The 12,562-nt window shown below is 47.7% G+C and overlaps 1 protein-coding gene across 1 annotated transcript; it reads right to left on the reverse strand.

Annotated features, from left to right (window-relative positions):
- Positions 1-1,356: 1,356 nt before the first annotated feature.
- pdgfab (platelet-derived growth factor alpha polypeptide b) lies at positions 1,357-12,331 on the reverse strand (the record flags this gene model as incomplete). Its single annotated transcript, XM_084338695.1, has 5 exons — positions 11,561-12,331; positions 10,543-10,639; positions 3,020-3,160; positions 1,683-1,873; positions 1,357-1,365 (listed from the first exon to the last, which is right to left on the reverse strand). Exons 1-5 carry the CDS (start codon positions 11,621-11,623, stop codon positions 1,357-1,359), a joined length of 501 nt encoding a protein of 166 aa, XP_084194821.1. The 5' UTR covers positions 11,624-12,331.
- Between the last annotated feature and the right edge of the window lie 231 nt (positions 12,332-12,562).

Below are 12,562 nucleotides of genomic sequence, written 5' to 3' on the forward strand. Positions count from 1 at the left end.
TCGCATATTTTCACCTGCACAGCGCGATCTCTCAGCGGCGAGGGTCTGCGTGGGCGCACCAACCGACCTGTAGGAGTCGCTGTCCACAACGTCCGATCCCCACCCACCAGCTTCCCACCCCCTAATACTGCCAATTGTATTAGTATGAATGACCAGCCAAGCTGGTAGCAACGCCGAGAGCTGGGCTCGAACCCAGCATCTCCTGCGTTGGTAGCGAGCGCCTTGCCCACTGCGCCACCTAGCCGCCCATCACTACCCACTTTCAAAACCACTCTCAAAGAGCACCTACGGGAGACTGCAATTCGAAACTGGCCCCTGTAAATGTCCTAACCCAACCCCCTCCAATGTACAGTAAATGTCCTAACCCAACCCCCTCCAATGTACAGTAAATGTCCTAACCCAACCCCCTCCAATGTACAGTTACCCCCCCCCCCACCCCGTCTACCCAACCCACCCAACCACCTCCAATGTACAGTTTCCCCCCCCCCCCCCACCCAGCCGACTCTTTTTGTATCACAAACAGTACTGTATTTGTAAATCTGGTACGTCATAAATGTATAGATGTAGCAGTACTGTCTATCTGTATGTCATGTATGTCATATATGTTAAGATTAATTGAAAATGGGGGACCCTGATGTAAACAAGACGAAAGTCTTTCTCTGGTCTGCATCCCCTTAACAATTGTGTGTATTGAGCTGTACTGTATTGTACCCATTCTGCAATCTGTTACGTAATAGAATTTTCAATCAATCAATCAATCAATCACAGGGCAGCAACTACCTATCTATCTATCTATCTATCTATCTATCTATCTATCTATCTATCTATCTATCTATCTATCTATCTACTGTATCTATCTATCTATCTATCTATCTATGGTATCTATCTAACTTTCCTTGTCCCTCTCTCCTACCCTTACTCTCTCTCTCTCTCTCTCTCCTTCCCCTCTCTCTTTCTATCTCTCTTTCCCTCTACCCCTCTCTCCTCACCCCCACCTAGACACCCTGGCCCCATGCCAGACAAGCTATGGAGTGATGAAGGGAAGGGGATACTGTATGGGAGAGAGTGTGTGTGTGTGTGTGGGGGGGGGGGGGGGTTGTGGGGTGATGGGGTGCTGGGGTTAACAGGCCGAGGTAGAGGAAAAGGTTCTGGGTCTTGAGCGAGTGAGTGTGTGTGTGTGTGTGTGTGTGTGTGTGTGTGTGTGTGTGTGTGTGTGTGTGTGTGTGTGTGTGTGTGTGTGTGTGTGTGTGTGTGTGTGTGCGTGCGTGTGAGGAGAGGAGCATGGAGGAAGACAGGCTGACTCAACCCTCCTCTTGTAGTTATCAAGGCTGTCTCCAGTGTGATTTACCACAATACTTACCTGCTCTGGATATGTTCACGCACAGAGCACATGCGTGTAGGGGTGTGTGTGTGTGTGTGTGTGTCGGCGGGATGATGTGTGTTTGCATCAGTAAGGAGTATGTGTGTTTATATAATGCTTTAAGACGGTGTTTGTGTAGTAAGTGGAGTGAGTGTGATAGATTGTGCGTTTACCAATGTAGTCGTTTTTCGGACTCCTTTAAGTGTGTGTGAGTGTGTATGTGCTCTTGCATACATCTTCTTATCTTGTATATGTTGAAATGTGTGTAAGTACACAGCTCAGTGATAGGAGACAGAATCCTGTGTGCGCAGGCTGCCCGTACCTTAACGGTGCGGTGGTGCTTGCGAGACGGGTGGCAGCGCATGTTGCTGGTGTTGCAGCAGCCCGTGCAGCGCTTCACCTCCACGCACGGCGGCCATATCAGGAAGTTGGCGGCGGTGGGGTCCACCTGGCTCCTGGGGATCTCGTAGATCACCGTCCGCGTCTTACACACTGCCGGGACCGCCTCCTCCACTGGAGAGAGAGAGAGAGAGAAATTAATTAGATCTGTGAGTCTCCAATGACTCCATTTTCCAGTTGCAAGTATGCGCCGATATATCATTGTATTCCTTGTTCACTCCCACACAATGCATTCCTTCAGCGCTCGCTACTTGATGATTCACTTGATTTGGGAATCCACTCATCTGGCTTAAATTCACACCCAAACGCCTCTAAGGCTGCTGAGACAACAGACGATCCCAAAAGCCTGATCTCATATCAGCTAAGGAGCTTTGGGATCAACTCAGTGAGACAGAGAGAGAGACTGTTTCTTTGTTCACATCCCGTTCTGATGGCTAATGCAGCGAGACCAGAATAAAACCTTTTATCTTCCTGTAAAGCTTCTAATGGTGGTTGACCCTCTCGTGGTGAAAAAGGGGTAAGGTAGTAAGCATTAATTTCACATTTAACGCTCCGACAGGCACACATGCCTGGAGACGTAACAGAAAGCGTACAGTAAGCTGCCATTATGTCGTAAAGATGATGCACATATTCAGTACAGTAAGTGAGGGCTTTTGTGGGATGGCTGCCAAAGGGGTCTACTGTATCGTATACTTGTGATACGAAGCGCATACGTGAAATATGACCTGCCACAATATCCTGCGTTGGTTTAAATGACATGCTTGGAGAGCTATAAAGAACACACAGCCGGGCTTAGCGCTCATATCACCCTCTACACGCTACTCTCTCTCTAGGCCTCCATCAGATATCGTACCGCGTGGCGTTTCATGAAGCAATCTGACTCAGGACTCAAGGCGAGCCGTGACATGAACCCTGAATGCCTGGAATTTCCACGCTTAAGGATACATTTCTTTACTGATGTGTGAGTCTTTAGATCTACAGGGTCTGGGCCAATCAAAAGACTTCCATTACAGACACACACCCCCCCCCTGTCCCACCCAAAGCCTCTGCCCCTGCCTGCCATTATTTCCCATGATTCCTTGATTGCGGTAAATACTAGGTAGATGTCTTCATTAGAAGTGGTGTAGTGTTGTTCTGAGCCTTGCCATGCCATAGTGTCTAAAGGTGTTTCTGTTCTGTTGCATAATACCATGCTTTTACTCTGTTCTGGTCTGTGCTGAACTAAGCTGTGTCATACATTAGGTATCCATTCAGGCTTACCGATGCTCCTCTTGCGTCGGCTGTGGACCTGGGAGCTTTTCAGGTCATTGTAGTAACCGTGGTGATGGGAGTTGTTCTTGTGGTTGTTGTGGTGGTGCTTGTGGTGGTGCTTGGGCTCCTCAATGACATTGTTTCCCGTACCTCATAAAAACAGAAGGCAGCAATGTTACTACAATGTCACACACACATAAAAGGCACAGGCATATACAGACACTGGACAGAGGAGGCTTACGCAACCACACCGCCTTCCCAATCAACCAACAAAGAGTCTTTAAAAAGCCACTGGAGCTTTAATGGTGATGAATGACTGTGGTAGGTGGCCAGCCAGGCCTCACCGAAAGGCCTGTGTGATCTCCCATTGATGTTTTATATACCCATTCCACAACAAGCAATGCTATGGTTAGTCACATGACCATAATGAGATGCTAGCTTCCTAGTTGCTTCTTGTGCAGTATACATTATAAACCCACGCTCTGGTACCCTTAAGCATTTAGGGTTCCCTTCAGCGTACCGGCAGGCCACTGGTGATGATGTCACCGCTTGAGGTGAACATTCCAGAGTAAACATGGTATAGGTGGCATTGTTTTATGTAGACTGTGGTGTAATTACACACTTTGTGTGTCAGCCTCACTCGTTAGGGGGGAAACTTTCCCACCAGGAATGAAGTAGCGAGATACAGGACAGCTGAGTCACCCGGCTCCTTCCAAAACAACCTGCCTTCACAAACACACAGCGACTAAAGTGGTCATTTGACAGGTGGTACTCAACCGCCATTATCCCTGCGCCTAATTAGTGGTTTCATGTCTCTCATTTACGTGAAAATGTTTGCTTTTCTGTAATTTGGGCGGCTCAGAAAAGTACATGTTTTGTTACGCTGCCGTGCTACGCTGCCGTGCTAGCTTCCTAAATCCCTCTAACTCCAGTCTGGTGTAGCCGGCTCAGCGTATTCTAGTCATGGTCATCTGATAAAGCACACTTGTTTTGGTCTCCACCTAGAATATGAGCTGGATTATTGCAAAGTGCCAAAGCAACAATAAAACGATAAAGCTATAGCTGGCTGGATTACGGCCCTTTCCCAAAGAGCAGAGTCTGAGACGGACTGTGTGTTTGCAAAGTAGGTGGGTCCAACATTACTTGTCTGGTACAGTACACCCACATTACCTGGTAATACAATCCTATACCTGTACACTAAACACAGAAACACACAGACACAGACACACGCACAGACAGACACACACAAACCCATATTCACCATCCTCATAACAAAGCTAAAGCCCATGTACACCAGTGCAACAAAGCTTGGCCATAGACAAACAAGTTCCACTCATCCAGCTCCTTTGTACTGAGACCAGATCCATCTGAAGGGTTTTCCTCCACCTATAAAAGCCTCTAACTCAGGGTTAGGCTGTTTATTTACCTTCGGATGTCCTTCCTAGCTCTGTCAAGCCCCAACCCAAATATTGTCCCCTCAATGAGAGTGGAGAGTTTCCTTCAAGCCTGTCACCCAGTCAAGTCAGGTAGCCAGTGACCCTGAACCAGAGGTCTGCAGAAAGGAAGTCTTTACTGGGGCTTGAGGCTGACTGCCTGCCTTGGGTCTGAAACGGGGCCTCGCTATCGCTCTGTCATGGGCTAATACACCCAGACGTACGCACGTGTATGTGTGCATGCAGACAGACAGACAGACAGACAGACAGACAGACAGACAGACAGACAGACAGACAGACAGACAGACAGACAGACAGACAGACAGACAGACAGACAGACAGACAGACAGACAGACAGACAGACAGACAGACAGACAGACAGACAGACAGACAGACAGACAGACAGACAGACAGACCGACAGACAGACAGACAGACAGACAGACAGACAGACAGACACACACACACACACACACACACAGACATATACCCTCTATGCCAACAGCACACACACATGTACACATGTACTCACACATACCTGCACATACATACATACATACATACACACACACACACACACACACACACACACACACACACACACACACACACATCTATATATGTCTGGAGCAAGCACGCACACACCCCCACACACCGTACACCCTCACACACACAGTATGCTGTCTGCAGTGCTGTCAGAGGAACACGTTATGACAGCTGGCTGATTTCCTCACCTAACAACATTTTAACGCTGCGGGTCACCGACAGAACTCCCAGCGCGCCGAGCGCCTCACCCCTCTCTCCCTCCCTCTCTCTGTCCTCCCTATCCCTCTCTTCATCTCTCTCCCTGTCAGGGATGAAGGAATGGAGAGGGGCAGAGGGAGGGCGTCACGCCGGTGGCCACCCGGAGAGACCGGCCGTGTAAGAGCGCTGACGACAGAAAGGAGAGGAGAGAAGAAAGGCAGCCTTCATGGACCTCTTTCCTGCTTTTTGTTTTTCAGAATCACAAAAGGACTTTCTTGTTGTTTTTCTTTTTGCGCAAATAAGGAGATGGTGGAGGAGGAGAAGAAGAAGAGGGAGAAGAAGGTGGTGGAGGAGAAGAAGAAGAGGGAGGAGAAGAAGAGGAGGGGGAAGAAGGTGGTGGTGGAGAAGAAGAGGGGGAAGAAAGTGGTGGAGAAGAAGAAGAGGGGGAAGAAGGTGGTGGTGGAGGAGAAGAAGAAGAGGGAGGAGAAGAAGAAGAGGCGGAAGAAGGTAGATAGATAGATAGATAGATAGATAGATAGATAGATAGATAGATAGATAGATAGATAGATAGATAGATAGATAGATAGATAGATAGATAGATAGATAGATAGATAGATAGATAGATAGATAGATAGATAGGCCTGATCTCTGCCAACGACGAGAGGGCCTACCTGGAAGAGGTAGAGAATCTGTCACAGTGGTGTCAGGAGAACTGCCTCTCCCTGAACGTCAGCAAAACAAAAGAGATGATTGTGGACTTCAGGAGGTCGGGGGTCAAGGACTACAGCCCCCTCAGCATCGACGGGGCACCGGTTGAGAGAGTGAACAGTTTTAAGTACCTCGGAGCCCACATATCCGAGGACTTGACATGGACCACACACATTGACAGTGTTGTGAAGAAGGCACGACAACGCCTCTACTTCCTCAGGCGCCTAAGGAAGTTCCAAGTCAGTCAGAAGATCCTTAAGAACTTCTACTCATGTACAATAGAGAGCATCCTAACTGGCAACATCACCTCCTGGTTTGGGAATAGCACTGCACAAGACCGTAGCAGACTACAAAGAGTGACACGTTCAGCCGAACGCACAATTGGAGGGGGGCTTCCCACCCTCCAGAACATTTACAACAAGCGGTGCAGGGGGAAGGCTAAGAGAATCATCAAGGACTCCAGCCACCCGAACAACTGCCTCTTTGAACTGCTGCGGTCAGGCAAGCGATACCGGAGTCTCAAGGCGAGCACAGAAAGACTCAGAAGAAGCTTCTATCCCCAGGCCATCAGGCTGCTCAACGAACAATAAACACTATGCAACAACCATCAAATGCACACAGCACACACATCCACACGCACACACTCACTTTAAACAAACACACACTGCAGCACCCACTCTCCACACTTTAGATCACCTAAACACACTTTATATTTATTGGTAAAGGATTTGCACTACAACTCGTACACCTTACTGTAAATTGTACCTAAATTGTACCTCATCCCATTTCTGCTTTGCACTATATAGTATTGTATATTAGTACATTGCATAGTATATTGTATATTGTATGGTAACTCAGTTACTTCTATTCTGCATCGAACATTGTACATATGTCTATGCTGAACACTGTGACCTCTATTTTTACTTCTATTTTACATGCTATACTATTTTATTTCATACTTATCTTGTCTAGCACAGTCTCTGGAGCGTAACAGTAAGAAGCATTTTGTATAAAAGTATTCTGTACTTCTGTATGACAACTATTAAAGAAACTTGAACTTAAAACAAATAATAGATAGATAATAGATAGATAGATAGATAGATAGATAGATAGATAGATAGATAGATAGATAGATAGATAGATAGATAGATAGATAGATAGATAGATAGATAGATAGATAGATAGATAGATAGATAGATAGATAGATAGATAGATAGATAGATAGATAGATAGATAGATAGATAGATAGATAGATAGATAGATGATAGATAGATAGATAGATAGATAGATGATAGATAGATAGATAGATAGATAGATAGATAGATAGATAGATAGATAGATAGATAGATAGATAGATAGATAGATATATAGATAGATAGATAGATAGATAGATAGATTTTTACTTAATGAATCCCTTAAGGAAATTGGGGAAGGGAGAAATGGAGAGAAGAGTGGATATAATGCAAAGACAGAAATACAACAGAGGGAGAGAAAGAGAACGAGAGAGGGGGGGGGGGGGGGTAGAGGTTGGTAATGACATGCCTGCAGCGTCCTCAACCTGGGACGAGAGAGAGCAGAGGAGACAGTCTCCAGCCATGAATCACACTCTGATGACTCGCAAATTACTCCTTCCATTAGCCAGGAGACTCTATTGCCTGCTGCCGTACCTCTCTGTACTTCTCTGTCTCTCTCTTTTCTTCCTTCTCTCTCTTTTCACCAACTCCCTCTTACTCACTCACTCTCCCTCTCTCCTCTCTCTTGCTTATTTACTCTCTACCTGTGCATACAACCCACATATTGTTGCCTTGTGTGGCGATAAGTGGCTCTGTAACAGTCTCTGTCTCCCGGCCTGCCCCTCTCTCTCCCTCCTCTCTCTCTCTCTCTCTCTCTCTCTCTCTCTCTCTCTCTCTCTCTCTCTCCTCTCTCTCTCTCTCTCTCTCTCTCTCTCTCTCTCTCTCTCTCTCCCTCCCCCTCACCGAGCTCTGCTCCGAGCCTGCTGCTCCTCTCCTGCTGAAGTACTTTGACAGAAACTGCCTGAGGCAGAGGGAGGAGGGCAGGGCTAGGGATGATTTCTAAACAGCGTTGGTTGCACAACAACACCCCCCCCCCCCCCTTCTGAGTGAAGTGTAGTGGGAACATAAGCTCCAGAAATCATCCCTGCTGCCTCCTCCACCTCTGCCCCGTGTCAAGAGTCAGGTTCCCTTTTCTGTCAAAGTCCTTCAGAGGGAGAGAGAGATAAGAGCAGGCAGGCTGAGGGGCCGCCGAAAGAGAGGGAGAGGGAGGAGAGAGAGAGAGAGAGGGAGCGGGATAGGGAGGGCGAGAGAGAGAGAGAGGGAGAGGGAGGGAGAGAGAGGGAGCGGGATAGGGAGGGCGAGAGAGAGAGAGAGAGGGAGGGGAGAGAGAGGGGGAGCGAGGGAGAGGGAGGGAGAGGGAGAGAGAAAGGGAGAGGGGGGGGAGAGAGAGAGGGAGGAGGACAGGAGCGCCTCAGGGCCAGACAGCCATCAGCAGACTTCAGCAAGTCATCTCACCTGTCACTCCCTGCTGAAGACACCATTCATTCAGACACACACACACACACACACACACACACACACACACACACACACACACACACACACACACACACACACAGGGCCTCTACCATGCCTGTGAGGCTGTTCTCAGAGCACTGCGGTGCTAAATGAAATGCACAGCGGCCAGATCAGCCTGCAGTGTGACACTGACACATCCATCCTGCCAGGCTGGTTCATCCTTCCATTGACACAGATCCTAGATAACACCGCTCCTCTAGGAAGGGCCATGGGCTGTGGACACAATGTTGGTTCCCTTCTTGAAGGCAGAAAACCAACAAGACAACCATGATCTCTATCGCCAGATATATTAGTACAGTTCATCACATCAATCAGACGAGGCTAATGCACAACTCATGAGGATTTCCCAGACAGGCCATTGCACCTGTATGCTATTATCTCATCCTATATACATTCATTTGATCCTTTCATTAATTGGGATGCCAAATCTGAGTCATAAACAAAGTATCAGTCGATAAGTAGGCTGCCAATCCATCCATTAATACTGAGCAGTAAAAACTTAGAACACTGTGACTGGACCAAAATCATCAGAGATGTCATCTGTTTTTCTCCATTAGAGAGATCTAGGTCAATTCTAGGTAAAGACCAACACCATATTAGCCTGGCCTGATATCCAATGCCAGTACTGCATCCCTATTAATTAGCTCACTGTAGTGTATAGTGGCCCAGCAAATATATCCAGACATTATGACACAAGGGCCCTGAGCTTCTCCCTCTGTAGTTCACATGTACAGTCCAGCCCAGGCCGCTAACCTCACTGTCCTGTCCGCCTGCAACAAAAGCTCTGAAAATACCCCCCTGGGCTGGCGTCAAAAGTATTTTAATGGGCCAGCGGGGCCGTCTGCCCAGAGACACATGTATGCCCTTGTAATAATAATCAGCCTACTACTGTTACCCCGCAAAGCATTCCTCTGTTTGAAGAAAGACATTTGAATTCAATTAACACACTTCCCCCAGGGACCTATACTAGGACTGGAACAATGTGGGTGATGGCTATTGTAGGGTAGATTTATTTGTGTGATATGAGGATAAAGACGACCCAAATGTAGCTTTTGCCTAATGCCAATAAGAGCAATGAGGTAACTAATGAGCTGTGACCTATGAAGTAGCCTACACCATTTCAAGCAATTAAAGCCAATTTAGAAATTACCCATTTCCATCAACAAACCTATAGGGGAAAGCCCCATATTTGATATATGGCCAGAGGCTGAGTAAATAGAGGCTTGTGTGAACGCAAACAGCTTGTGCCAGCTGTAACCGAATCCACCTTTAAGAGACTGAGACTGATCCCCCTCGACAAGAGAGCCAGCACCTCCGAGAACCACGACTCGCCTACAGCAGAGGTTTGCCTCAGCTGCCAGTTGCCTTTTCGGGTTAGAGCACAGCATACGTGTATCACCCTTGTCATGAAGCCAGTTTATTGCGGTGACAACAGCTGAACGAATCCGGGCAAATACACAACAGGAGTGGAAGTCTTTGTCACAACATGACAAACATGTACACTAGACTAAGACGCTGCTTATCGCGATCGACTATAGGATGCTCCACGTTCTCTCAGTACCAGAAAACCTGGCCCAGCAGCCACTACTCCTCCGTGACCATTTCCTTACGGTGGCATAAGCACAGCTCCATATAATTTGTGTTTGCTTTCAATTAACTAATAAAAATAGGTAATAAATACACTGGTCTGATTCCCAATTGAATGTAACGGGTGCGTCGCACAGCCTTTACGCGCGAGGAACCCGCCCCGGAGCAGCAGACTCGTATGTTAATGTGACAGTTGGCCCAGAGGTGAGTCTGACAGAACTCAAGCAGAATGGCTATTACAGCCTTGGGCAGTGCTGTGCTTGACTTCCACGTACTGGCGAGCTTGTGTCAAAGTCCCTCTCGTCCTACATTTGATTATCACCCTTGGTCTGCTTTGTTTTATGATACTCCTCGTCGTTGTAAATGGTAATCACACACACATGTAAACAGCATCGGGTATTCTTCATCATGAGTGTGTATGTGAGACTGAGCAACGGGCAGTGCATTCAAGTATCAAGAGGCAGAATTTACCTACGGAGTCTATCTCCAGTAGCCGCTGGAGGTCGCTGATGCTGTGGATTTCGCTGTGAGACAGTCTCTCAATCAGTTCCTGGGGAATCTCCACTTCCTTAGGGCAAGAAATCAAACCAGAAAAAACGGTTAGGGATTTGTGTCAAGTGAGTCTCAAAACCACTAATGGGATTATTTACTCGTGGAAACTTAATGCGTTAGGTTTAAACAATCACCGTTAACGTGATCGATACCATAAGCATGTTGTTGCACTTGTTGCAACTGTGTGCCAACTGCAGCACGCATGTTCTGCCCTCGTTCACAGTCACTCGTTACACTTGCACTTGTTGCGGCCCAGCGAGCAGCCTCTCTGGAGAGGAGCAGACCTGCACCCTCCTCACAGGAACAACCTATTTATACACCGGAGCGGTTCCCATGAAAGCGCTGAGCTGAGCCCAACCAACCAAGACGGTTGCGCAGTTGGCTCGGGCTACAAACAGATTTGTCACAAAAGCCCAAAATAACTCAAGTACAGTCTCGCAATGTTGCTTTTCAAAAGCATGCAGCCAATACCTCATCATGGCAACGTTTGCTGGCATGTTGGTTGTTATTGATCAGAAAATGAGTTCAGATATCCATGCTGTTCTTAAAATAGCCTCTCTTAGTAAATAAGCATTCGTTGACATTTCCCCCTCATTTATGAGGTTATCACTGCGTGGGAGTAGGCTTAGCTAAAAATACAATATATGTGATAATATTGGGGATTATAGCTTAATTACAGGTTGTACTCAGAGCTTTAGCCTATTGTTCCACGGAAAGTGCCGGGCAGCAGGTCCTTGTCTAGTTGTGTGAGAAATGCGCGCTGAGTCTGCAGACACACGCACAGGGGCCCCGTGCTGGAGCCCCAGTCTCCCCACACGCGCACACAGAAACAGAGCCCCGCCACTATGCGTGTGTCAGGGGGACAGCATATCCGTCACCATACTCATTCAATACCACCCCCGTGGCTGTATCTGCAGAGTCCTCATAATAACTTTACCTCAGCAGTGGCAAGCAGCAGATACGAGGTGCACAGGAGGAAGTAACAAAGTGCGGCTCTCATCTCCCTTTAATTTCGTTTTCCCCCAAACCAAGAAAAAGCTGCTGTTCTGTAGGAGCCTCAGAGTCGCTCCTGGCTCCGGAGGATCCAGAACCATCCCTCGGGGAAAGAAACGAGTGGGTAGCTTCCAGTGTGGGCGAAGTCCGACTCCGTGCACTTGTTAGGGAATCAGATCGGTTGTGGAGCGACTGTTAGTGGCTTCTTGTTGTTCACATAGGAGCATGTCCTCGTCCCCGAGCCGCTCTCACTCGCTGACACAGGTCGGCAGGACAGCAGGTCGACATGGCTCCTCTCCTGGAGACCAAAGCGGGACAATCCTGAGAGGGAAGCTTGGATCGAGTTGCACTTGTTCTTCACCCTATATAGGCCAATAAATGCAGCTTCAACCAGACGTAACACAAGTTTGAAACAAGAGCAACAGTTCCTCTTCTTTCACGGATATATATATAATAGAGAGAGAGACACACACACAAAAATACGACTATTTTGTCATAACAATAAAATCCATACAGTAATTAATAACTCAAAAAAACGCGTTGCATATAATCCCAAAGTGTAGATCCTAAGAGAACACAAAAGGAGAGCCGAGAAAGTGGCAGAGAAGAAGTTGTCCGTGTGCTTTTTATCCAGTGCTTGTCTTGCAGTTTGGAGCGGGGCTGTTGTGCGCCTGCCTGCTGCCTGCTGCCTGCTGCCTGCTGCCCGGGTACGTCGGACTCTGGAGTGAATGCAGCCAGGAGCGCGTCTCGCTGGATATAGAGAGACGAGCTGCGCGCCCGTTGCGCCTCCCCTCGCGCTTCGGTGATCGCGCATCTATTCAGCAGGGGAGCTGGTTGGCTGCTTGGATGACTTAAGAACACGTCCCCATCCCCCCACCGGTGCCTGTGTCCTCCTCTCGCAGAAATCTCATTCATAGAATTCAGCCCTTATTATTATGCTATCATC

The sequence above is a fragment of the Notolepis coatsorum genome, assembly GCF_963971535.1.
Source record: "Notolepis coatsorum genome assembly, contig: SCAFFOLD_386, whole genome shotgun sequence".
NCBI lineage: Eukaryota > Metazoa > Chordata > Actinopteri > Aulopiformes > Paralepididae > Notolepis > Notolepis coatsorum.